This window comes from Saccopteryx bilineata, chromosome 5, assembly GCF_036850765.1.
Source record: "Saccopteryx bilineata isolate mSacBil1 chromosome 5, mSacBil1_pri_phased_curated, whole genome shotgun sequence".
NCBI classification, from domain to species: Eukaryota; Metazoa; Chordata; class Mammalia; order Chiroptera; family Emballonuridae; genus Saccopteryx; species Saccopteryx bilineata.
Genome location: NC_089494.1, coordinates 49,383,846 through 49,411,480, shown reverse-complemented (window position 1 = coordinate 49,411,480; position 27,635 = coordinate 49,383,846). Strand labels below are relative to the sequence as shown.

At 42.4% G+C, this 27,635-nt stretch overlaps 1 protein-coding gene across 2 annotated transcripts in view; it reads left to right on the top strand.

Annotated features, from left to right (window-relative positions):
* Positions 1 to 1,759: 1,759 nt before the first annotated feature.
* Positions 1,760 to 27,635, top strand: part of ITGAV (integrin subunit alpha V) — a 104,572-nt gene continuing 78,696 nt past the window's right edge. The window contains exons 1-2 of one of the 2 annotated variants that reach the window (XM_066233419.1): positions 1,760 to 2,432; positions 12,458 to 12,585. In XM_066233419.1, the coding sequence (XP_066089516.1) occupies positions 2,248 to 2,432; positions 12,458 to 12,585 (313 nt within the window). In that variant the 5' untranslated portion in view covers positions 1,760 to 2,247. Of the gene's footprint in view, positions 2,433 to 12,454; positions 12,586 to 27,635 lie in introns of both variants that reach the window. The other variant, XM_066233418.1, reaches the window with a different exon arrangement.

Below are 27,635 nucleotides of genomic sequence, written 5' to 3'. Positions count from 1 at the left end.
GGGGAAAAGTGTTACTCAAGTTGATGGAAACTCAGATATGGTGCCAGCCTTTGTCTGGAGAGGGAAGGTTCATCAAAAGAACAATGGCTTCTGCCAGTATTTCTGTCTGTCAGAAAGCTGCTCCTCCAGATCTTGCTGTAAAGCCAGAACATTTAGTTCTTCTCCATATGTCCCTAGCACTTTTCATGCTGCTGCCCAAGCATTACAGCTAAGAGGGGGTGAGTCTGAGTAAGCCTGTGCACAGGCCCTTTAAGAGGAAGTCCTGGCACTCCAGCAGCGCCTCTGTCATACTCAGCCACAATCTCTGCTGGTTTTCCCAGCCAGAAGTTATGGGGACTTCTATTCCTGGCATTGGAACCCTGGGCTAGGGAGCCCAGCATGGGTTGCGACCTCTTGCTCCTCAGGGGAGAATCTCTGCAGCTGAGATATCTTTCCAGATATTTAACTACCACAGGGGTGTGGGACCAGCCTGTTTCCACTTCTCTGTCCATCTTACCAGTCACCATATGGCTTCTTCTATAAAATATTAGTTCCAGGACTTCTGTTCAGGTGGATTTCAGGTGGTTCTCAATGATGTTGTTCTGTAATTCAGTTGTAATTTTGATGTGGTGTGGGATGATGCCAGTACCATGTTTACCTCTGTCATCTTGACCAGTAGCCTCTTGTTCACCAATCTTTCTTTCTTCCTTTCTGTCTTTCTTTCTTTCTTTTCTTTTCATTTTTTTTTTTGACAGAGACAGAGAGAGGGACAGATAGGGACAAATAGACAGGAAGGAAGAGAGATAAGCATCAATTCTTCATATGGCACCTTAGTTGTTCATTGACTGCTTTCTCCTTTGTACCTTCACGGGTGTGGGGGAAGTAGTGAGGTGATTATCACAGACCTAGTGACCCCTTGCTCAAGTCAGCGACCTTGGGCTCAAGCCAGCGACTTTGGGCTTCAAGCCAGTGACCTTTGGGCTCAAGCCAGAGACCATGGGGTCATGTCTATGATCCCATGCTCAAGCCAGCAACCCCATGCTCAAGCTGGTGAGCCCATGCTCAACCAGGCGACCTCGTAACTAAATTATTTGAGTGATACACTATATAAGGTCACTTCTCTGGGCAAGTAAATGCATCGTTTCATTTTCATTTCTTCAATACTTTATTGATTGCTTACTATCTACCTGGCAAGGTGATAGGCTTTGGTCAAGGTTCCTGACCTCAAGGAAGTCTCTCAGACACCGGGCATGGTGCAACATACCAACAACAAGAGAGCCCAGGGGAGCTATTTCCTAAGGAAGGGGTGCGTATTTTCTTCCTACTCTAAAATTGTGTTTCTACCCAAATGTCATAAATCAACGTATATAACAAATCATAGGATTTCAACTAATAAACTAGGAATAAGGTTTTACTAGTCTGACTTCATTTAAAAGGATTACTGCCTGTTCTTTGCTTTGCCAATCCTTTCATGGACCACTGAAGTTAGGCTTTTACACAACTTGCCGTGAAATAGGCTGTGCTAGCATTCTGGAAGTTTATAATTAAGTTCAGTGTTTGTGTGCGGTATTGAGTGGAGAGGAAAACAACCACTAATTACGGAGTTTCGTTTGTGAGAGCCTGCTAGGCTCTTAAGTAGAAGAAACAGGAGAAGTGGATAAAGCTTTCCTCATTTTAAAATAAAAGTCGCACAGGAGCTCCTGGCGGGACCGGGAGACGACGAGCGTCCTTGGTGCTCGGCGGACGCAGGCGGGTTTGGACCACCGGGAGCGCTGCCCCGGGTGGGGACGCGGAGGGTCTGGGGCCTCCGTACAGGCGGCCTGTTCACCGGACAGGAGGCGACAGCGCGCAAGGAAGTGGAAGCGGGCTCGCCCCAGGGGAGGACGACTCTCCTCCTCACTTCCTCCCGCACCCGGCTCAGCCTCCTGGCGGCTCCTCCTCCTGTGCCTCCTCCCCCTGCTGCCTCGGCACTCAGGCCGGGGGTGCGGCGCTCACCCCCGCAGTCCGCAGCCGGAGGGAGGCGAGGGCTTCCAGCGCCGCTCCCGTTCCCCCGCCCGCGCGCCCAGCGCTCAGCTCCACTTTCCTGGCGGCCGCCCCGCAGCTCAGCCCTCCTGCCGCCCGGCGCCGTCTGGGACTCGCCGGGGAGTCCTAGGGCCGCAAGTCTCCGCGCGCGCACAGGCGGCGGGCCCGGGCACCGTGCGCTCCGGGAGGGGTGGACCCGGCTGCGGCTCCGGCTCCGGCTCCGCGCCCGGCGCGCACTTTTCAGCGATGGCTTCCCCGGCGCCGCGGCTGCTTCGCCGTCGCCCCTGCCGACTTCTGTTCCTTCTCTCGGGATTCCTGCTGCCTCTTTGCGGCGCCTTCAACCTGGACGTGGACAGTCCTGCCGAGTACTCCGGCCCCGAGGGAAGTTACTTTGGCTTCGCGGTGGATTTCTTCGTGCCTAGCGCGTCTTCGTAAGTGGCCGCAACTGGAAAGGGAGCCGACCCCTCCCCCACCGCGCGCTCCCACCCTGCGTTTCCCTAGGGAGAGAGATCTCCGGAGAGATGCCGGCGGCGATCTGTCTGTCCGTTCCCCACCCCCTTGGGCTGGGTTAGGTTCTGAGTGGGTAAAACATCTGGGGAGATGAACCCCCTCAGCACCCACCACGCACTTACCTCTTCTCCTCTGCCGAGAGGGAGATCTTTGAAGCCGACCTGTGCTTAAAACTCGGGGAAAGTGGGAAATCAACAAAGGCTGGTCTGGCGGGACTCCACGCTGCCGGTCCCGCAGTCCGGGACGTGGTCAGTTTCATCCCCGAACTTCTTTTGCTCTGGTGCCTCCTTAGCTTTCCCGGTAGTCGTTTTCTGCTTCACAGACTTCAACACCCGTCCTGTTCCTTCTCCCTAAGCAAGCCCTCCCCCACTCTTTCCGCCTTTCAGGCTGATTCGTTTCTCCTCATTTACCCCTTTTCCAGACATTCTGATGACTAAAATGACCATACTGTCCTAGTAAATTCATTGCCCCCTATATCAGGGATGTCTGACCTTTGCACATTTGAGGATGAACAGATGAATTGAATGTGTCATCTGTTCTTTTTATAGTGATTCATTATTTAGGTCATTGTTAGGAAAGAACAAGGGTGTTTGCTGAGTTTTCATTCTCTGCGGGTGATTTGAATACTGCAGTATTTATGAATTCAGTTGTTTTCAAATTGCCAACTTTTCGCGTGCAAAGACCGTCAGTACTTGTAACAGATTTACTGCCATTATTGGACTAAAAGTTGTCTCTGACTTTACCCAGCGGTGACATCATGCTCACTACCCCACCCCCAATTAGCGTTAGAAATATGGATTTAATATGTGTTTACTAGAAGTCTTTTGAGGTTTAAATATTGTTTTCAAAAAGAAGAACTGCTCTTAGAAATTGTAACAACATATTTTTAGTTTCTAATTTTTTAAATAATATTTTAATGTTTGGGGAGGAGAGGGACGATCATTTTGATGGTCAGTAATTAGATAGGGCCCTTTTTCCAATTTATACATGATCTAAATATTTTTCCATGACTGTTATACAGCCATTGCAGCAGTAAATAGGTTGGAAGCAGTTAGTAAAGCTAGACACTGTTTCATATAGTGAACTCAATTTTACTTCTTGTTTCCAGCTTCAGTGCTTGCTGTCTGAGATCTGAGCACAAATTTTCCAAAACGATCAAAGTAATCATCCACTTTAGTCGAGTGACATTTACTGTCTTCTCTTTGATTTAATCATTTTGCCAGCCTTACCTTTTATTAAAAAAAATTTTTTTTTGTTTCCAGATATTTTTAAGTATATGTATGCCTTTATGGGGATTTCAGTTGCTCCTAAAAGTGTTCTTTTAGATTTAACGTATACGGAAATTCTGATAATTTTGAAAATATATTGCTTTTTGTTAAGAGTTAGTACTTAGCAAGAGTTAATACTTTCATGCTTTAGAATTGATAGTGTTTTGCATGACAAGATGACAAACTAAGTGTTATAAGTATGGGAAATGCAGTAATATTGAACTGTTGGCATGAGATATCTGCTGTTTTTGGTTAGGAGGTTGAATGACTAATTTTTGATAAGTAATTATAGTCATTGCCTATACTGTGACCTCACTGGTCTACATGGCCTCCTATGGGGGCCTTCAGAGGTAAGGTAAAGTTGAACTTGGTTTGGTTTCATATCATTTTAAATCTTCATCAGTGACTTTGTTAGTGATAGACTAGTGAGCTCTAGGTATAGCCTAACTTAAAAAGTAAAACTCAACTTTGAGATTTAAAAAAATTATATAAACAAAGGTTTCTCCTTACTGAGCTTTACAGATTTAACAAAGATTAATGCAGAATGTCTCCTAATTTTGTAAAAAGGCGTGTTAAAATGTAACAAGCATTGGAATCCAAGGCACATGGGGTGCCATTTATAATACTATCAGCTGCATTATTGTAGTTATATAGCAATCATAAATGTTTAAAAGAAAAAAAATCACGTAAAAGTGTTAGAGATTCCTTTCTTCTGAAGGAAGAATACCTGGATTAATGAGGAGGCAAGATAATAAAGTGTCTTCTAGCTTCTTCAGTTTCTAGAGAGGTGTCTAACTACTCCTGGCAAGCTATAGAACTGTTTAAGTCTGATTTTTCTTGCCATAGAAAATTGTTACTGAATTACTTTCACATTGTTGTTAAAACTAATGAATCAATTGCTTATTAAAGAAAAGAAATACTAAAGCACTAAAGAAAAATATTAAGAAATATTGAGAAAATGCTCTAGAAATGAGTTTTAGGTATGAAGTAAAAAGTCGCAAATGTAGTAATTTAAAATGATGTAAAATAGAAAATAACCATTTCATACTTTTTTTTTTCTGTATGCATTAACTTATGGTGGCTATATTGCCAAACTTATATAACATTTAAAGATCATGTATAGGCCAAGAAGTAAAGTCACGTTTTTTCTTGTGGACAAATGAAAAATTCCACCTACATTTAATTATGATAATGATATCTTACATTGGTTAACCTGTTTTATAGTTTACAAAGAACTTTTATTTATGATAACTCATTTCAATCTACACTACAAGCCACCAGGAGCAAGTAGGAAAGTGTATAAACTCATTCTTACAGATGAGGAAACTGAGGCCAGAAGATTTTGCAGCCTTAGCTGTTTGAGTAGGTTAGTGTGTGGGGTAGGGGGCAAGGTGTAATTAAGAGAGAGATGGTGTGAAATTCAAATTTCTCTTAATTTTTATGTCCAGATTTTAAATTTTTGAGAAGAAAATAAACAGTTTTCTTACTTATTCAACTATTTATAATTTTCACTTTAAAGGTATTCTGTATTTATTTATTTATTTTAAAATATTTCTCTAATGAAGAATACTGGGTTAGAATTCTTGCCTTTTTCCCTATTAGACACTAATGGAGCCTTATTTACAGTTACTTTCTATGACCTATGACCCCAAGAGCAAAGTGTGGGTGAGTGTGTCCTGGTCCCAGAAGATCCTGCAGAATACTTAGCGATTCTCCATCCTAACTTCCTGTTGGCAGCACCTGGAGAGCTTTCACAATAAAGCTGTTGCCCTGGCTGCATCTTAGCTCCAAAGCTAGAGCTCTAATACGTACACCCTGTGGATCATTTCTCCTTGACCAGCCCGTTCGTTGTACCTTCATCTTACTGAAAATGAACTCTTTTTCACCATGAGATGTCATTTAGACCTGTTTCTATTAATGGAGCCATCATTTTCTCTTGTCACCCTGGAAATAATTTCATATTCCTCCCTCTCATGTTCTATTTTTCTTTGTCTCTATAACTGCACTCCCCTAATATTAGTCAGTTATTAGTCACCAGGCAGAAGGTCCTAGAAATTCTTCCTTGTTAATGTTTCCGCCTCAGCCTTGCCCTTCCACCGCCAGCTCCTTGTTTCAGCCCAGGCGACACCAGTGTGGCCCGGGGCACGCAGGCCCTCATCCCTTTGCCCCCCCCCCCCCCCCCCCCCCCCCCCCCCGTCATTTGGCTCTTAAAACCTGCTAAACATCTTATGTGTTTCCGATAGTTTTATCTTTCTGAAGCATCTTTCTGATCCTGGTATTTGGCTGCTAAAATTTCCACGACAGAGCTTTCCTGGCTCGAGAGAGAGGGCAAACTGCTTAGTCTGGTAGAAGGCCCCTTTCAGTCTGTCCTAATCTGCATGTAGTTTTAAAAGTTCATGTCCCCCAGAATTAAAAACAAAATAAAACAAAAAAACTAAATAGAGCAAACAAAAGTTCATGTCCCATTTCTCCCCTCACCATTGTAACAACTCTTTACGAAATGATACCAGCTCATTTTCATGAATTGTAGTGTGGCTCTGGCTGTATTGCTTTTTTTTTCTTTTTGCTTTTTTTTTGTGCTGTATACAGTATACATGTATAGACTATAGCTAGCTGTATTTAGAACTTAAACCCGTGTTGATGACTCCTGATTAAGGCCCAAGGTTTATAGGACATTATAAAAGAGAAGAGAAAATATTTAGAATTTATAGTTACTGCATCTGTTTTACATCATAAACATGTTCACTCTGTAGCATTTTCTATGGAAAGCAAATAGCTCTGAAATAACATTCAGTTCTAAAATTTTATACACGTTTCTTTCTATAAAGTTTATGATAATTTTTCAGAAGTTTCTTTTGATGAAAGCTCCTTGGTCGACCCAGAGTCAGCCAGATACACTAAACATGCTTTATCTTGGAGAGAGAACTCAGTGCTGAAAGCACCCAAATAGTTTAGTTCATTTGGAGGTTTTAAAAAAATGTACTTGTCATTGTTTGGCTGGTTGCCTCTCCTTGGTAATCAAGGTCACATTCCCTGAAGCAGCTGCTCTTAAAGTACACTTTGGTAGGAAGTGCGCTGAAGGGCATCCCCCTGGGTGGTTTCTCTTATCCTCTGGTCTGTGCTTCCCTCCCTCCCTCCCTTCCTCCCTCCCCCTCCACCATTCTGTCCCTCCCTTTTTCCCTTCTTTTTCTCCCTTCCTTCACTCCCTCCTCTTCCTAGTCTTTTAATCCTCCCCTTCCCTCTCCCCCCCCCCCCCAATCCCAAGCACACACTTTGCCCTTTCTCATTTAGAATTTCTTGGCCTATTAACAACCTGTCCGTGTATTGCACACCTTAATTTTGAAGTCATTTAATGGGCATGTCTCAAGGCATTTGTAATGATTAGGATGGAGATGCTGAGACTGTTCTTGGACAAACATTTTTTTGGCAGGAGATGGAGTCCGTCAGGAGAAAGTTGCAGGCTTAAGAAATTAAATTTCCAAGCTTCAGATTTTCTCTGCTAATCAGTGAAATCTCTGTCAGCCTCAGCTAACTCTTTTTTTTTTAATAAATAAATTTTTATTTTAATGGGGTGACATCAATAAATCAGGGTACATATATTCAAAGAAAACATGTCCAGGTTATCTTGTCATTCAATTATGTTGCATACCCATCACCCAAAGTCAGATTGTCTTCCGTCACCTTCTATCTAGTTTTCTTTGTGCCCCTCCCCCTCCCCTCCCCCTCCCTCCTTTCCTCCCCCCCCCCGCGCCCCCCCAACCACCACACTCTTGTCTCTTAGTCTCGTTTTTATGTCCCACCAATGTATAGAATCCTGCAGTTCTTGTTTTTTTCTGATTTACTTATTTCACTCCATATAATGTTATCAAGATCCCACCATTTTGTTGTAAGTGATTCGATGTCATCATTTCTATGGCTGAATAGTATACCATGGTGTATATGTGCCACATCTTCTTTATCTAGTCTTCTATTTTTTTTTTTTACAGTGATTAAAGCCTTTAAACAAACTCTTGGCCAATACAGCAAGAATCCATAAAAGAGTAGTGTCCTTAACATGTTCACCAAGTCCAAGTTAGCCCCAACACCATGCCAAATCCCTGAAAAATGCAACCCAACCCCAGTTCAGTCTGTTAGGAGCTGTCACAAGGAGGAGGAGTCCAGGAAAAGTCCGCATGGCACTGGAATTGTTGTTACAATTCTATACTTTGCAGCTCATGTCAAAGTCCCAATGACCGCTGCTTCTTCAGCTAACTCTTGTATCTCTCCTAAGTCTCCACCATTGTCAGGAAATGGTACAGGCCAACTCTTAACTACCCTTCTACCTCTCTCCTTAAGATTTTGCTTATGCATTCATTAATGGTCCTTCCAGAAAACCAAGGAAAGGAAAGCCCTTTTAAGAATAGATTTTGGCCCTGGCTGGTTGGCTCAGTGGTAGAGCGTCGGCCTGGCATGCAGAAGTCCCAGGTTCGATTCCCGGCCAGGGCACACAGGAGAAGCACCGATCTGCTTCTCCACCCCTCCCCCTCTCCTTCCTCTCTGTCTCTCTCTTCCCCTCCCGCAGCGAGGCTCCATTGGAGCAAAGATGGCCCAAGCACTAGGGATGGCTCCTTGGCCTCTGCCCCAGGCACTAGAGTGGCTCTGGTCGCAACAGAACGATGCCCTGGAGGGGCAGAGCATCGCCCCCTGGTGGGCAGAGCGTAGCCCCCTGGTGGGCGTGCTGGGTGGATCCTGGTCGGGCGCATGTGGGAGTCTGTCTGACTGTCTATCCCCGTTTCCAGCTTCAGAAAAATACAAAAAAAAAAAAACAAAAAAAAAAGAATAGATTTTAACTTTTATATTTTCTATTTTTAGGTTGTATTTTCTTAATTGTTTTTAGTTCCAATGCCATCATCATCTTACGTTTTTATGATGCGTTCAGATTATCTAAGTTTGCTCTTATCTACCCACATTCAGAAAATTTAATTTTTTTGTAATTATGACATTGTTATCTCCATTCAGTAGAAGAGGAAACTAAGACTCAAGAGATTTAAAATGACTTTCTCAGTTGATTTGTGTAGTGACTGGAACCTTCAGTCTCAAACTGTGTTCCTTAGACAATGCTGCTTGTATTGCAAACACTTTTTTTCCGGTTCTGTCACTTCTGTTACCCTAAATAAACTGTTGTATACATTAATTAGATATTCTTCGATGAACTTCAAGTAATAATTATTTAATTTTCTATGAAATGTTTCATTAACAGGCTTTTGTTGTTACTATGTCAAAAACCACATGACATAAAATTCACCCTCCCAACACATTACTGGACTTTTGTTTTCTGTAATTTGTATTGATTTTATATTCCTTCATTTTTCTCAGCATCCTTTGCCGTCCTATGTTCTTTCTTCTATACAAATATTTAACATTTGTCTGAGGCAATTTTATTTTCTTCATCTCTCCATTTTTCTCTTTTAAAAACATTCCGTAATAACTCTTCTAAGGAACTTAAATAACATGTTGACATTTTTAGACAAAGAACTTGATTCCTCAGCTTCTTTTCCCCCATTAACCTAGCATTTAGGAACTGACAGTGTTCACACATTCCTTTTATATTGTTCTACCACTTCTGTAACATCTCACACATGTACAAGACTGCACATGAAGGTATGCCTAGGAAAACTGGATGAACACCCAGATTGGTACATCTAATTACCACCATTTTGTGCCTATAATGTGCAAATGGCCTGATGAAAAGTATGATGAAAAGTAGCAGGCTTGGTTTTATTCTTATCCAGAGAACTCAGGCTACCAGTAAAGGAACTCAAGCTGCAGTTTTCATTCATAACTCAGTCTCCTAATAACTTCCCAGCCCTCTCTGTCTTAGAGTCCCAGGTAAAGAAATTATCTTGCCAAATAAAGAATTTACCTGAAAGCCAAAATAAATTAGTTATACAAATAATTTAAATAATTAGATGTTTATTAGAAGGTGATTCCTTCATATTCTAGAGGGGTTGGGGATAGTGGAAATGGCTTATTTGCATATGGCTACTTTAAGTTCAACACCTATAGCTATCAAATTTACTTGCTACTCATCTGTCAGTATAAAAATCTTTTCTTGAGTACTTATTATGTGGCAGGTACAAAGATGAATTAGAGCCCTCTACATTCAAGGAAGTAACTTACTGTAAAGTGGGAAGAATGGCTTTGATAAAAAAAAATTGTAAAGGATTATGTAACGTGGTATATGGTGACATTCCAGAAGAAATGAATGGTGTTTGGGGATTTTGAGATGTATTCTGAGAACTGCTCTAATGTCCTGATCCACTGGAACCTGGCCATGCGCCACACCACTGAAATCAGTGCATACCTGTGCTTGGTCACGTTCATTACAACTATTGCAGAAATGTCCCTCCTCCTTTGCACATGTAGACCCTGAACAGTCCACTTACTTGTCTGGAACGTTCTTTTCCCTCCTCATGCACTCAAAAATAATTCAGTTCACACAAAGAGGGGAAGTTTTGTGGTACATTTTTTTACCTGTTGAAATGAAAAATTTCCTGTGTATACAAATTGAAGCTATTACTCAGCTCTGCTGTAGAAAAGGAGGGTGTGATGACAATGAGCTACTTTCTTACTCTTTGGGAAGATGGGGAGGGCTCTCTTACTCAGTAATATCTTTTCCTCTGAAAAGTTCTTACTGAATGAAAACTAAGTTCATTTCTTACCCAGAGTCACTTGGCTGATGGGAGTGCCAGCATTGGTGTTTTACTGATGCCAACTATGACTGCATAAAGCTTTATTAAATAGGGTGTGGTTTTGTTGGGAGTTTTATCTTCGAGTATGGAGTTTTCAAGTTAGTGTCAGGATTTTTGTAATGCAACAATTCATGCAGCCAGCTCTGGAACACTCGAAACTTGACTCGGCAGGTACCACCCACAAGAAATGAAATTGAAATTGACAAAAGTGAAAATGAATGCATTCCAGAACATCCAAACCTGTAGAGAATTTTTATCAATATTTACATGGAGTGGGAGAAAGCAAGGCAGGGATTGGATTACAAGGTAGTTAACAAGATAATGTGTTCTCTTACGGGTGGTTTCCATTCTGAGGGATCTGAAAAGAGACATTTCAAAGGTGTATTATCCAGGATGTACAAAAACAATGGATAGGGCTTGCTTAAGGGACAGATAAACCTTTTACTAAAGAGGTTATATGACGGGTGTTGACTACCCACCGTGACCTGCCCTGTTAGGAATTTATGATCAGATCACCCTGGGAGGTTTTCTTTTGGTCACTGGACTTGTTAAAGCCTTTTTTTCCTCCAGAATAGTAAAAAACTAAAGACAAGATCTCTTTTACTTAAGAATTTTACTCCTGAGTACTTTGTCTTCCAAGAATTTTACCCTAATAAGAAATTGAACAGTGATTCTACTTTTTGACCAGGGATTTGATTAGATTAATTTTGTGAGGAGAAATCTATTAGTTACCATTTTTTTAAAAAAATTGAAGTACAATAGTTATAAAACAAGATTAGTTTTACAAATGGAAAAATGATAATATTTAGAACTATTATACTTCATAATTGTTTCTTCAGAATCATCTTTTACATTCAGCATTCAGGATTTAGAAAATGTATAACATCATAAAACACACACACACACAACAGAAATCCAAGCACACTTTCATGAGTCTAGCCCAGGGGTTGGGAACCTCTTTGGCTTAGAGAGCCACATATTTTAAAATGTAATTCTGTGAGAGCCATACAACCCATGTATGTTACACATTATCCAATAAAAATTTGGTGGTGTCCCGGAGGACAGCTGTGATTGGCTCCAGACACCCGCAACCATGAACATGAGCAGTAGGAAATGAATGGATTGTAATACATGAGAATGTTTTATATTTTTAACGTTATTATTTTTTTTTATTAAAGATTTGTCTGCGAGCCAGATGTAACCATCAAAAGAGCCACATCTGGCTCGCGAGCCATAGGTTCCCAACCCCTGGTCTAGCCAGTGTACATTTCTTTAATACCCTTAATGAGATACAATTGACATGTAATGAGCTATACCTATTTACATTTGCCCAGCATAAATTTTTAAATGGTATGTAACCCTGAAGTTGCCTTATAATATGTTCATAGGATGAATAAACTATATTGCAGGGGTCCCCAAACTATGGCCCATGGGGCGCATGCGGCCTCCTGAGGCCATTTATCCAGCCCCGGCCGCACTTCCGGAAGGGGCACCTCTTTCATTGGTGGTCAATGAGAGGAGCATAGTTCCCATTGAAATACTGGTCAGTTTGTTGATTGAAATTTACTTGTTCTTTATTTTAAATATTGTATTTATATTTGTTCCCGTTTTGTTTTTTTACTTTAAAATAAGATATGTACAGTGTGCATAGGGATTTGTTCATAGTTTTTTTTTATAGTCTGGCCCTCCAACGGTGGCCCTCCTGAGGGACAGTGAACTGGCCCCTATGTAAAAAGTTTGGGGACCCCTGCTATATTTAAGAATGTATGTATATAAGAGAGCACCAGATGAATAATGGGTATTATATCCTTCCTCAGTGAATAGTTTAAAAAACAGGTGGTGTTGTTGTTTTTTAATCAAGAGAATGATTGTTCTACCTAAATCCTAAGATGCTGTTTATGCTTTGTGCCATTTTTAAAATTTATCTTCCCTTTTGTATTTTAGCAGGATGTTTCTTTTAGTGGGAGCACCCAAAGCAAACACTACCCAGCCTGGGATTGTGGAAGGAGGGCAAGTCCTCAAGTGTGATTGGTCTTCTCAACGCAGGTGTCAGCCAATCGAGTTTGATGCATCAGGTAAAACATTGATGCGGTGGCCCCTTTTCCTAGTTTGTCACTTGATTTAAAAAAAAAAATTTAAGGCCCTGGCCGGTTGGCTCAGCGATAGAGTGTCGGCCTGGCGTGCGGGGGACCCGAGTTCGATTCCCGGCCAGGGCACATAGGAGAAGCACCCATTTGCTTCTCCACCCCCACCCCCTCCTTCCTCTCTGTCTCTCTCTTCCCCTCCCGCAGCCAAGGCTCCATTGGAGCAAAGATGGCCCGGGCGCTGGGGATGGCTCCTTGGCCTCTGCCCCAGGCTCTAGAGTGGCTCTGGTCGCGGCAGAGCGTTGCCCCTGGTGGGCGTGCCGGGTGGATCCCGGTCGGGCGCATGCGGGAGTCTGTCTGTCTCCCCGTTTCCAGCTTCAGAAAAATACAAAAAAAAAAAAAAAAAAATTAATATTTGAAAGCACTTGCTTTAGCTTAAATGTAAAAATTTAATAAAATAATGGATACAAGCCCTTCAGATCTCCAGAGAAAATTATATAAAGATAAATGATTTATTATATGATCTTTTTCCTACAACTACATTGCATTTGTACTGCTTTGGATGTCTTCAGCTTTAAAGGGATAACGTCAGTCTGCAGGAATTTGAGGGAAATGGATTGAAACGTTTTTGACCCCTTCTGAGATAAGGCAGCATGTAGGTAGAGCAGGGTTTGGGGTCCTTTCTCCGTTGGCAGAATTGAAGCACAGCTCCTTGACAACTGTAGATCCACTCTCTAGTCATGAATATATCTAAGCCTGGTGGTGTTCTACCAAAACCAGCTGAGGAATTGTTTGCATCCCGGTAGATGTGATTGATTAAAAAAAATTCTTATGCTAAATGTGTTAGGAAAATTACATGTTATGGTTCTGATAACATTAGGATTTTACCTATAGCGACAGATTTTTTTTGCCAGTCAGGATTGTGTGAGTAAGGAGAAAAATAGTATAAGGAAGATGAGAAATAAGAAATAACTTGTTTTACATTTAGATCTGTGAAATAATAAAATATATAAAATTCTGTACACATCTGGTTTGCTGGCTTTGATAGAATATTTTTTGATAAGCTTGAAGAAAATTAATTATTTTTTCCATATTGTTACTTTCTGCTAGTTCTAACATATATTCATTCAGGGAATTATAGTATCAGTGAAACAGGAATTACGGTGTGGACTCTTTGTTCCATTTGACATTGTGATCAGTGCTAAAATGAATGTCAGTAATCAAAACAACTTTGATTGGAATCAGGTTCTGTTTGTTGTTTTTCTTTCCATTTGAAACCATCTACATTATAAACCCTGTTTTTTCCATCTATGGCTGACATTTGGAAAACCCCAAGAGTATGTATATAGGCTCAGGTTTACCACAAATGGAGAAAGACCTATGGTATAGGCCAGGCATTTGTATCTTCTAACAAAATATAACTATTAACAAGATGAAACTGTAATTCAGTTTTGATAGTTTCAACTGTTCATGTTATGTTTCTCATTTCAAAAGCATAGTTTTTTTGTGCAGTACATGATAATATATTACAAGTCTCGTTGGAAATTTGGCTTTGTAAAATATTTTGCTTGTTGAAAGAAATCTGCACTTGGTTGAAAAATTTCGAGCAGTGCAAAAGGGAGAGTATAAAGTAAAAAGAGGACTGTCTTGTGTTAACCTGTTCAAAGGCTCTAAACAACTTCTATGATCCTTCTAGAATTTTCTTACTTCTACAAAAAAAGGCAACTCACCAGCAGTAATAGACTAAACATACTGTTCGGCCCCTGTCTGCCCCACTCTTACTCCATACCTGAACATATAAATGTCTTGTAGATCTTTTCATATCAATATGTATTGATTTACCTCGTTCTTTGCAAATTACTGATAGTATTGTATATGTAGGCCAGTTTATTTCACTTATATTTCTTGTTGATGGACATTTAGATTGTTTGCAATGTATTGTTACACTAAACTCTGATATAGTGGAAAGCTTATATCCTGGTATTTGTAAATGTGTGTGAGTATGTGTGCAGAATAAAGTTTTAGCAAGGGATTTTTAGATAAAAATATAAGTATATTAAAGTTCTGATAGGTAACTGCACATTCTTCACAGAAGTTTGCACTCCAGTTATGTTTTCTGATGCCCATGTCAGTACTAATTGTCACATGTTTCATCTTTGTCAATTTTATATTGTTACAGTATTATATCTGATCTGTAAGATATATAGTTACATTATTATATTGTTATTATATAATTTGCATTTGTTAAATTAACAGTAAGACTAAGCAGTTTTGCATTTGTAAGCCATAATATTCCTTTTCCTGTGAGCTACTTTAATATATTTGCACATATTTTCTATTGGCTTTTGAATTTAAAGAATGAATCTCAGTTGACGACACTATCCTTTTGGTTGCTTAGGCCAAAATCTGGGCTCATTCATGCTTAACATTAAATTTGTCAGCAAGTCAAAAATCTAACTGCTTCTCATCCTTCTTGTGCTCGCATCCTGATCTGGACCCCCATTGTCTCTCGCGCTAGGCTTCTGCGTTAGTAGGGGTGCTGCCAGGAAAGAGGTGGCAGGTGGCACTCTTAAATTGGGATAGTTTGAGAAGCTTTTAGTACTAGGACTATTTACAAAGGATGTGCAGGGTCTCGCGGGATCAGTAGAGCCTAGGCCAGGGGTCCCCAAACTATAGCCTGTGGGCCACATGCAGCCCCCTGAGGCCATTTATCCGGCCCTGCCGCACTTCCAGAAGGGGCACCTCTTTCATTGGTGGTCAGTGAGAGGAGCACATTAACCATCTCATTAGCCAAAAGCAGGCCCATAGTTCCCATTGAAATACTGGTCAGTTTGTCGATTTAAATTTACTTGTTCTTTATATATATTAAATATTGTATTCCCGTTTTGTTTTTTTACTTTAAAATAAAATATGTGCAGTGTGCATAGGGATTTGTTCATAGTTTTTTTTAATAGTCCGGCCCTCCAACAGTCTGAGGGACAGTGGACTGGCCCCCTGTGTAGAAAGTTTGGGGACCCCTGGCCTAGGCAATAGTTAAAATCTGGCCTCTGGACCTGAAGGGAGATGGGGAAGGGAGGCTGCGGGAATCCAGACAGAGGGTGAGGTGGAGAGAGCTGCGAGACAGGGCTGTGGCTTTGGTCAGAGCAGCAGCCAGCCCAAAGGGACTGGACAGGAGGGGCTCAAAACCCTGACCTCCCTCTCCTTCCTCCTTTTGCTCCTCTGTACCTTTTCCCCGCTGGTTGAATCCATCTGGGAGCCTGTGGCAGGGCAGTACAGGAGTTCATACTGCTCAGCACCCTGGGCAGAGGGCAGGCTGCAGACCGCAGACGGGAGACCTGAGGGGCAGTTGGCAGGGAGCCCGCACACTTCATTGGTATTCCCACTTCTGCTTTGGATAGCCCCTGGTTGTTTGTTCTCCAGGCAGCCAGAGGAGCCTTTTAGAATAATCAGATCATAACACCCCAGCTCAGATTCTGCCCATATCTTCCCATCTGTCTCATAGTGGCTGACAGGACTGAGTTTTTCAACCCACTATCTGTACCTTCATCTTTTATTCTCCCCTCCTTCACTGTCTTCTGGCCTTACTGGGTTTTTGTGTGTGTGTGTGTGTGTGTGTGTGTGTGTGTGTGTGTGTGTGTTTTAAGATTTTATTTATTGGTTTGAGAGAGGGAGAGAGAGAGAGAAAGGTGGAGTTGGGGGAGGAGCAGGAAGCATCAACTTTAGTTGCTTCTTGTATGTGCTCTAACCTGGCAAGCCAGGAGTTTCAGTCTGGTGACGTCAGCACCCCGGGTCGAGGCTCTGTTTACTGCGCCACCACGGGTCTGGCCTCCCTGGGTCTCTTTGTGGAGGCACATTTCCAGCTCACCTTTGCCTGGGTTGTTTCCTCTGCCTGGAATGTTGTTTCCCCAAATGTACGTGGGGGCCCTCTCCACCACCGCCTTTGAGGATTACTTAAATGTCATCTCGGTATTGCTCTGACCATCTTCTTTAAAATTGCAGTCCCACTTTGGGCTACGTGCTCTTTCCCACTTTGGGCTTCCATGCTCTTCTTTGCTTTAGTTTTCACTTTAGTACTCAACATTGCTATTTGCGATTTCTAGTTAATCTCTTTTTCTCATATAGGTATATATTCCATGAAGGTAGTTCTTTTTTCACTGCTGAAACCTCTGGGCCTAGAATAATATCTGGTGCCTGGTACAAGTTGGTGCCCAATAAACTGAATAGATGAATGAATGAATGAATGAATGAATGAATGAATGAATCAGGAATTTTTTCTGTAGTGAAGAAATAACTAAAGTGCCTTTGTTATACAGGTGTAATTATATATTCTGTTCTCCTGTGTCCTTGCTTATGATATTTTCATAATTATTTTGTAAAATTTTTTATGAAAAGAATATATAAATTCAGACTTCATTTTTTTTTCCTCATTAAATTTTTTATTTTGTTTGTTTGTTTGTTTTGTATTTTTTCGAAGCTGGAAATGGGGAGGCAGTCAGACAGACTCCCGCATGCAACCGACCAGGATCCACCCAGCATGCCCACCAGGGGGTGATGCTCTGCCCATCTTGGGGCGTTGCTCTGCCGCAATCAGAGCCACGAGGCAGAGGCCACAGAGCCATCCTCTCAGCGCCCGGGCAAACTTTGCTCCAATGGAGCCTTGGCTGTGGGAGCAGAAGAGAGAGACAGAGAGGAAGGAGAGGGGGAGGGGTGGAGAAGCAGGTGGGCGCTTCTCCTGTGTGCCCTGGGAATCGAACCCCGGACTCCTGCACGCCAGGCCGACCCTCTACCACTGAGCCAACCGGCCAGGGCCTTTTTTTTTTTATTTTAGTGAGAGGAAGGGAGGCAGAGATAACTACAGCAAGTGTCCTGACCAGGATCCACCTGGCAAGCCCAGTAGGGGGCGATACTCTGCCCATGTGGGGCCTTGCTGCATTCAGAGCTCTTCTTAGTGCCTGAGGTGGAGACCGCGGAGTCATGGAGTCATCCTTAGTGCCTGGGGCAAGCTTTGCTCCAATTGAGCCACGGCTGAAGGAGGAGAAGAGAGAGAGAAGTGAGAGGGGGAGGGGTAGAGAAGCAGATGGGTGTTTCTCCTGTGTGCCCTGAACAGGAATTGAACCTGGGACATCCACAGGCCAGGCTGACGCTTCTCCACTGAGACAACCAGCCAGGGCCAAGAGACTTCTTTTGTGTTACATCATTAGAATTTTTATCCAAATGGGGTTTGAATTTAAAAAAACAGGATCTAGTTTTCAATAATCTAGTCTTGAAAATGTGTATCTAGAAACAGCACCATTAGATTGAGTCTTGACTTTACGGAAGAAGTGCCTAAAATTTAGAGCATCCCTCCGAATTTTTTCATACCTCTCTCCTTAGGAACCATCGCCCCATCCTAGGCAGAACATAGATTTCTTTCTTCCACAGCTCTCTTTTATCTTTACTATTATCTCAAGAGATAATGGATTTTTTAGTAATTCTTTCCTTTATCTCAGTCTTGACCTTAGCTGAGTGGATGAATAAGTGCAGTTTCTAGAGGCAAACTGCCGGGGGCTCAAACCCTGGCCCTGCTATTTACTTGTCTTGGTTATTCTTGCTGGGTTACTGTCATCTCCCTGGTGCAGTGTCCTCATCAAACCTGCTCTGTAGGTTTGCCTTCAACGGAATGAGCTGATTTATATGTAGTTAAGACATGTCAGGTGCTTCGTACAGGAAACAGGCTCATTGCAGTAGCTCAGTAAATACAAGATGTTTTATATTTTATGATTTATTCCCTTCTCAGGGACCCTGCCTGTTTCTGCATTTATCTCTATGTCCCTGCTGTACATTTTCCCTTTTCCTTTTTTTTTTTTAAACTTTCAAATGTTGCAGGGATTAAGCAAAGAAAAAAGAAACCTCATAGACACAGGTAACAGTATGGTGGTTTACCAGAGGGAAAGGGGCAGAGGAGGTAGAAGAGGAAAAGGGGGATAGAGGTGATGGAGGAAGGCTGACTGGGGCGCTGAACACACAGTTCATGTATAAATGATGTGGTATATAATTGTACACCTGAAACCTATATAACTTGAGTAACCAGTGTTACCTGAATAAAGTTAATTTAAAAGATTTAAAAAACCCTTTCAAAGTACTTAAATTTTTTCTACCTGAGAAACGAATCAAAACCACTTTCCATTGACCTGCCCTTTTCCTCCTCTTCACATCCAGAATATTCATGTGGTGCCTCTCTTTATTGCTTCCTGTGTTTATCTGCTTTAGTCTGGCAGCTGCCTGGCCCCAACCCAGCAATAGCTCTAGCTGAAGTCGTTCAGTGGACACTTCCGATCCCTTATCTTATTCAATCTCTCTTTGACAGTTGTCCTCACTGTGTTGTAAAGTACCGTACCTTGGGTTTACATTAAGACACCAAGTCTAGATGAATTTTTGAAGGCTTTTATTAAAGGAGGAGATTTATTTAATATGCCGGCCGCATATGACTAACACGGGGCATTGCAGACCTAAATCGAGCGTGCCAAATACATCTCAGAGGCTGGTTGTGTACCCTTGATTACACACAGGTTAGGGGGAGCATGACATTATGGCACAATTATTAACAAGCTTACAACATTTGTTTAGGGGATCCACAAGAACATTAAAACTTTTAAGGTAACACAATCAAAGACATTTACAAAGTCTTTCAGTGTCTATCTCCCCTCCTTTGCCTAGAGCAGCAGTTCTCAACCTGTGGGTCCCGACCCCGGCGGGGTCGCCTAAAGCCATCGGAAAATACATAATGCATATCAGGTATTTACATTCCGAATCATAACTGTAGCAAGATTACAGTTATGAAGTAGCCACCAAAATTATTTTTTGGTTTGGGGTCACCGCAACATGAGGAACTGCATTGTGGGGTTACGGCATTAGAAAGGTTGAGAACCACAGGCCTAGAGGTAAGTTACTCTCAGGATTCCAGGAATGGAGGAAGAGCCAAATCAATGTAGGGTGGTATGTAAATTCTGTCTGAAGACAACCTTTATTCTATAGTTAAAACTAAATGACCCATTGTCCTTGTAGTCAGGAAGCTTCTACATTCTTCTCCCTTCCCTCCCCAAAGGAAGGACGGGACAGAAAAGCCTGACCTTTCCTCCTAATATATCAATATTAATTTTGCAGCTTTTTTGGTACCTTAGTACAACTGACCATTCCTTCCTTATGTAAGTCTCTGCTGTTTGTCGGGAACTATGTCTCTTTATCCTCCTTACCTCTTGCGGAGTTCGCCCTTTGACTCATCTTCCCTCCCTCACTCCGTGTTTGCTGTATACACCGTGAGAAAGATGTCATTAAAAGGAAATAGGCCTTAAAGAAAAAAAAAAAAAAAGGAAATAGGCCCTGGAGCCAGACAGACTTGGTTTCAAATCTAGGCTCTGTCATTTTCCAGTGTCATTTTGAGAAAATTCCTTTCCCGTTCTGTACTACATTCCTGGGATGATCAAGAAGAGTTAAAATCAGTTGTTTTTTTTCTGCTTTATTTTATTGTGTTTCTGAATTAGAAGAGACTTAAATATTTCAAGGGGTTCCCTCCTTTCTTAAATTGGGGAAACAAAATTTATAACATTTTATTAAATTGGCTCTGATGCATATGACACGGTAGATATTGCAGCTAGTCATTCATACTATTTTCTAAAGTACCTGTGAAAACAGTTGAATTTAGGTATGCCTGTAAGGCTGGTGGTTATCGCCATGCAGATTCGTATTGAATTTGGGCAGATGGTAAAGGAACCATGGAGCCAGAAAACGGTGAACCATACCAATTTATTGGAGGCTTGCAAAGACAGACAAGCCAGAAGAAGAAAGACAAGAAAAAAACAACAAAGGAAAACCTTTTCGCAATGGAGGGCAAGGAATCAGGAAACAGACTGTACCACTCAGTGGCAGGGTGAGATCTGATCTCCTCCTCCCTCAGGAAGCACTTACCCTTACAATAGTGCTGTCATGTGCTCACACACTAACTGCACAAGGGGCTTGCAGCCAGTAAACCAGTGAGCAAGCCTGACACAGCTGTTTTCTCCACAATGCCCTGTGACCTTTTTCTAGCCAATAAAACATGAGCAGAAGTGTGTTATTGTGGGCGGAAGGGTTTAAGAGTTGGGGCATTATTCTGATTAGTGATAGTTTAAATGATAGAGCCTCCAGTGGTCTGGGTCTCAAAGTGAGAAAGCATGAAACATAAGCTCTTACCCACAATGTGTGTGTAAAAAATATTTTGTTATTTTTGACTAATAGATTTTCGGGATGCTTGTTACTCCAGCACAATGCAATCTAACTGAATAATACATTTGGGATAGTACAATTTTATATTATCAAGTCAGCTGTTGGATAATGGTTATTAAAATCTTTTCCTACTCAGCCTGACCAGGCGGTGGCGCAGTGGATGGAGCGTTGGACTGGGATGCAGAAGGACTCAGTTTCGAGACCCCGAGGTTGTCAGCTTGAGCGCGGGCTCATCTGGCTTGAGGGCATGTTCATCTGGCTTGAGCAAAAAGCTCACCAGCTTGGACAGAGGGTTGCTGGCTCGAGTGAGGGGTTACACGGTCTGCTAAAATCTTTTCCTATTCTACATGTCAATTTGATCTTCCGTTGTTTCTTGTTCTGTTTTACTGGGTCTTGAGTGGCTAAGCAACTAGTGTTGTTTACGCCTCAAAATGGCTTCTGGTTGGTGAATTGCATTTGTATTAGAAGAAACTCTAAATAGACTCTTAAGTACCTGATGTGGATGATTAACTTTGGAGTTCCCCGAGTACAGTGTATCCTTGGAATGTTCTTTGCAGGAACCCTGAAAACTATAGCTATAGAATCATTACAGGAGATATCATTCCAGTGGGGCATGATGCTGTAAGCTAGGGTAGCTTCTCTACCCACCAGGTCCTGTTTCTTCATATCTGAGCTGTCATCTGGTGCGGCAGAGAGAAGAGCTCTGGACAGCTGTGTGGACTGCCACACAGGGAAGTTCATATAAGGACTCTTGTCAAGGAAGTATGTCTGGTTCTGTTCTCCGGCGTCTCAGTAGACTGGTGCTGCGTGTTGTGACCTTTGGTATTTTGTGAGCTTGGAAGTTTAGCTGAGCCATGAGGAACCCCCCTGGTGGCTGCTGGGTCAACATGCAGAGTTTGCAACTGTACGAAGTACTTTCGGCTCATTTGTTTCTTAGGCTGTTTCTCTTAGAAAACACAGAACAGTGACTGCCCCTTTCTGTAAAAGGAACAAACCTCAGCTAGCTCCTGAATCACAATAAAAATTTTTATAGTAAGGTCCTTTTATAAATGGTTGTTGTTAAAGGTTATGAAGAGTCCTTCCCCGTTCCCCTCCTCAGGTCCGCTTCCGCTCCGCAGGCTGTCCTAGGGCGCTAAGTGCAGCTCTTTTAGCCGCCATTGCTGTTGCTTTTTTTTTTTTTCCTTTTCTGTTTTTGCTTATCTTATATGTTTGTTTTCCTGACTAGGTTGAAAGTTTTTCAGAGCAGTGAACAAATTTATTTCTGCTCACTGTTGTATGACACGTGGTAGATTGCATATGTGTATATTCTGTGCAGCTGTTGGGTTCTTCATGAAAAGCAATACAGACAGGCTCTGGTTAAACTTATTTAAACAGGTATTTACCGGAATTGCATTGGTAGCTCACCGGTTTTCTGAAAAGTGGCAGGAACCAAGAGAAGCTAACAGAGGGAAACCATTAGTGTTGGGTTTGCTGCTGTTGGAATCGGTATTGCTAACTGGGGGACAACATCAGGATAATTCTCATCCCTGCCTCTCTGCATCACTTGCTAGAGATTCAAAGCTTTTATGGTACTGTTTGACTGGCTGGGTCTACATCTTATGTGGTTGAAAGGGAAAGCTTCTTATTTCATACAAGAAATGATAGATTGTAAGCTTGTATAAGAAACTAAAGCCTAGGGTAGAAAAAATTTTTTTGTCTGTTTGGTTGGAAAACCAGGTAATAGAAAGCATCCTTAATGACTACAATGTATATCTATTACTGATTATTAATTCGTGGACTAATTTGACTTTACCAAAAATACACCTGGATATTAGTGTATAATTTATTAGAAGGCCATTTCACTATGGCTTGTTACATACATTAAGACATGTAGTAGAGGCCTAGCGTGCGGAGGACCCGGGTTCGATTCCCGGCCAGGGCACACAGGAGAAGCGCCCATTTGCTTCTCCACCCCTCCGCTGTGCCTTCCTCTCTGTCTCTCTCTTCCCCTCCCACAGCCAAGGCTCCATTGGAGCAAAGATGGCCCGGGCGCTGGGGATGGCTCCTTGGCCTCTGCCCCAGGTGCTCGAGTGGCTCTGGTCGCAACATGGCAACACCTAGGATGGGCAGAGCATCGCCCCCTGGTGGGCGTGCCGGGTGGATCCCGGTCGGGGGCATGCGGGAGTCTGTCTGTCTCTCCCCGTTTCCAGCTTCAGAAAAAAAAAAAAAAAGACATGTAGTAGAGCCTGACCAGGCAATGACGCAGTGGATAGAGCATTGGACTGGGATGCAGAGGACCCAGGTTCGAGACCCTGAGGTCGCCAGCTTGAGCACGGGCTCATCTGGTTTGAGCAAAAGCTCACCAGCTTGGACCCAAGGTCACTGGCTCAAGCAAGGGGTTATTCGGTCTGCTGAAGGCCCGTGGTCAAGGCACAAATGAGAAAGCAATCAATGAACAACTAAGGTGTCGCAATGCGCAACAAAACACTAATGATTGATGCTTCTCATCTCTCTGTACCTGTCTGTCTGTCCCTGTCTATCCCTCTCTCTGACTCTCTCTGTCTCTGTAAAACAAGTAAAAATTAAAAAATTAAAAAAAAAGACATGTAGTAGAGACTAAAGAAGAGGGTCTGGATTTTGGTTTTAAGGTAGCGTAACACTTAATTTCATAGCTTTTAAAGAAGAAAAATGAATACTTTTGTGTGTGCTCCTTCCTACCCCAGAGCATGATTTTGGGTAGCGGGGGAGAAGGGAAGGTCTCAAAAATATGTTTGTGAAACCAATCTAAATTTATTTTACTTTAGCTCTGAGTAGTAAAGACAAATAACCTTATACCAAAACGAAGGAAGCATAACTGGAAAGTATCTAACTCGGGGGCTTTTGGGGAAAGCTTCCCGATTACTTAGTGACATTTGAGCTAGGTAATGAAAAAACAAGTTGGAAATGACCAAATGGGGAAGAAAGGTCCAGGTAGAGGAAACAGTTTTTGCATAGGTTAGTAAAAGATGTTAAAGAATGAAAATCAAGTAATTTCACGTGTCCCAGGTATACACATCTATACACGAGTACAGCAGGTCCTCGAATAATGTTATTTCATTCAATGTGGTTTAATTATAACATTGATGAGCTGCTGTAGAAACTTAACTTTTGTTTATATCAATTAGCCTGTAGTAAAATTGGCTTTGTTATGGGTCGTTTAGTTTAGTCGTAAAACTTATTGCCAAGTGAGTACTTACCATGTAAGATTTATATATGTGTGGTGAGGATGTGAGGTGTTGAATGTATGATCAGAAATGAAGCTGGAAGTAAGGTAAGGAAGGGTCTAAATGAATTTTAAAAAGATACTCTAGCCCTGCCTGGTTGGCTCAGCGGTAGAGTGTCAGCCTGGCATGTGCAAGTCCTGGGTTTGATTCCCGGTCAGGGCACACAGGAGAAGCACCCATCTGCTTCTCCACCCTTCCCCCTCTCCTTCCTCTCTCTCTTTCTGTTCCCCTCCCGCAGCCAAGGCTCCACTGGAGCAAAGTTGGCCCAGGTGCTGAGGATGGCTCCATGGCCTCCACCTCAGGTGCTAGAACGGCTCCAATTGCAGTGGAGCAATACCCCAGAGGGGCAGAGCATTGCCCCCCGGTGGGCATTCCTGGTGGATCCTGGTCGAGCACATGTGAAAGTCTGTCTGTCTGTCCCCCCTTCTCACTTTGGAAAAATACAAAAAAAAAAAAAAAAGATACTCTAAACTAGCAGCCCAACCAAATAAATTCACCATACCTAGCACACGTAGAGCACTGTATTAAAAATAAAAGGATCTAGAGCTCAGTGGTTAGATCTTGGGTCTTTGGTTTCTTGGCATGCTAAGTAGGGTTGGCATGAACATTACAGAGCAAATAGCACTTTTAGTACATTAATTTTCCCAGTCATTATTTTGGGTATAATTATACAAGTTTTATTTATTTATTTATTTATTTATTTAATTTCAGGACATTTTCTTTTTTTTTTAATATTTTTTATTATTATTATTAATTTTGAGAGAGGAGAGAGAGAGAAGGGGGAGGGAGGAGCAGGAAGCATCAACTCCCCTATGTGCCTTGACCAGGCAAGCCCAGGGTTTTGAACCGGCGACCTCAGCATTTCCAGGTCGACGCTTTATCCACTGCACCACCACAGGTCAGGCTAATTATACAAGTTTTAAAACTATTATATGGACATTAACAAATATTGTAGACATACCTTTTAAACAATCAAGGGAAAATGTAGGGATCTGTGATAAAGAGTTTAGTTTAGTAGAAAGTTCAAGATGGCAAGCTTACTGCTTTGATTTTTTTAATTATAGTTATTTATTAGTGAGCTTGCAGGAACAAAAGCAAACCTCAGTCTAAAACTTAACCTCTTGGATTTGTGAGATTTAGCTATGAAACATGCTCTGTATTAATTTTCTTTCAAGGTACTGACTCTTGCTATTCTTCCTTATTTTTCTTTTTCCTACTGGTATTCTTGACAGTATATGCAAACAAAACCACAAGTAGGATGTAAAAAGGAAAGCCTACAACCCTATTTTACATGTTTGTATAGTGATTGAAATGTTACAATTTGCATTGATAGAGTAGTGGCCCTCATGGATTTTTTTTTGTTTGTTTGTTTGTTTATGTATTTTTCTGAAGTTGGAAACGTGGAGGCAGTCAGACAGACTCCCGCATGTGCCTGACTGGGATCTACCCGGCATGCCCACCAGGTGGATGCTCTGCCCATCTAGGGCGTCGCTCTGTTGCAACCAGGGCCATTCTAGCGCCTGAGGCAGAGGCCTCTGTGCCCGGGGCCAACTTTGCTCCAATGGAGCCTTGGCTGCGGGAGGGGAAGAGAGAGACAGAGAGGAAGGAGGGGGGGGGAGTGGAGAAGCAAATAGGCGCTTCTCCTATGTGCCCTGGCCGGGAATCGAACCCAGGACTCCTACACGCCAGGCTGACGCTCTACCACTGAGCCAACCGGCCAGGGCCCCTTTTGGATTTTTAAACTTTTATCTGGTGACTCCACCCAATTTGTAGTTTATTTATTCATTTTTTAATTTGTTGATTTTAGAGAGAGAGGAAGGGAGAGAGAGATAGACAAACAGAAACATTGATCTGTTTCTATATGTGCCCTGACAGGATATCGAACCAGCAACCCTTGCATATAAGGACAATGCTGTAACCCAGTGGTCCCCAAACCCCAGGCCGCGGACCAGTACTGGTCCACAGGGAAAGAATAAATAACTACATTATTTCCGTTTTATTTATATTTAAGTCTGAACGATGTTTTATTTTTAAAAAATGACCAGATTCCCTCTGTTACATTCATCTAAGACTCACTCTTGACACTTGTCTCGGTCACATAATACATTTATCCATCCCACCCTAAAGGCCAGTCTGTGAAAATATTTTCTGACATTAAACCGGTAGTGGCCCAAAAATGGTTGGGGACCACTGCTCTAACCAACCTAGCTATTCGGCCAGGGCCCCAGTTTGTAGTTTTCACCAAAGTTTGCACAATAGCTGAAAACTGGTGCTTCCATTGACAGAATCATATGACCTTTGTAGAATTGTGGAATTGGTGAAAATGAAGGGGTCGTTTTGGGATAAGATTTATTTGTTTTACACTAAGATGATTGATATATAGAAAACACACTTAGTTGATCTGAATGTGGATGTGGGAAAGTACCCCTTAAGCAAAGATTGACATATAACTTAGTTTTAGATTAATGATCTATGTATTTTAGGGAAAAAAAATATTCCAAACTGTGTATGTCAGGATGCAAAATAATAATGATGATATTTATGTAGCAGGCTTGGGGAGGTCTGTTATTTCAATTTTGTCTTCATGCCTTCAAGAATTATTTTCTTGGCCCTGGCCGGTTGGCTCAGCGGTAGAGCGTCGGCCTGGTGTGCGGAGGACCGAGGTTCGATTCCCGGCCAGGGCACATAGGAGAAGCACCCATTTGTTTCTCCACTTCCCCCCCCCCCCTTCCTCTCTGTCTCTCTCTTCCCCTCCCACAGCCAAGGCTCCATTGGAGCAAAGATGGCCCGGGCGCTGGGAATGGCTCCTTGGCCTCTGCCCCAGGCGCTAGAGTGGCTCTGTTCGCGCAGAGCGATGCCCCGGAGGGGCAGAGCATCGCCCCCTGGTGGGCAGAGCGTTTGCCCCTGGTGGGCGTGCCGGGTGGATCCCGGTCGGGCGCATGCGGGAGTCTGTCTGACTGTCTCTCCCCGTTTTCAGCTTCAGAAAAATACAAAAAAAAAAAGAATTATTTTCTTATGGCTATTGTATTAAGTGACTATAAACTTGTCTTAAAAACAAAACACATTTATTACCTTTTTAGTATTTTAGGTCATATGTCCAAAATGGGTCTTACTGGGCTAAAATCAAGATGTCTGAAGTGCTGCATTCCTTCTGGAGGCTGTGGGGAAGAATCTGTTTCATGTCTTGTTCAGCTTTTAGAGGCCTCACATTCCTTGGCTTGTGGCCCCTTCCTCTATCTTAAAACAGAGCAGTGACTTGTTACGATTTCTTTACAGTTCGTACTCGCAAGGACTAAGACACATCAGATGAAAGTAGTACAAGCAGAGGGCTGAGACTCATAAGGCAGAATCAGCCCCGAGAAACTGCGCCACTGTGTATTTATTGAGTTCCAAAAGCCACAGCTCAGCAGATAAAACTAGAAAGCTACAAAAGCCTTTTTTCCCAACCCTACCATCCCCAATCCTGCATGTCTACTGTTTCCTTCATGAGCAAGGTCACAAGAAGAGTCAGAGTCTCAGAGTTTATCAGTCATAAAGGACATCTGGTTCCTGAAGGCA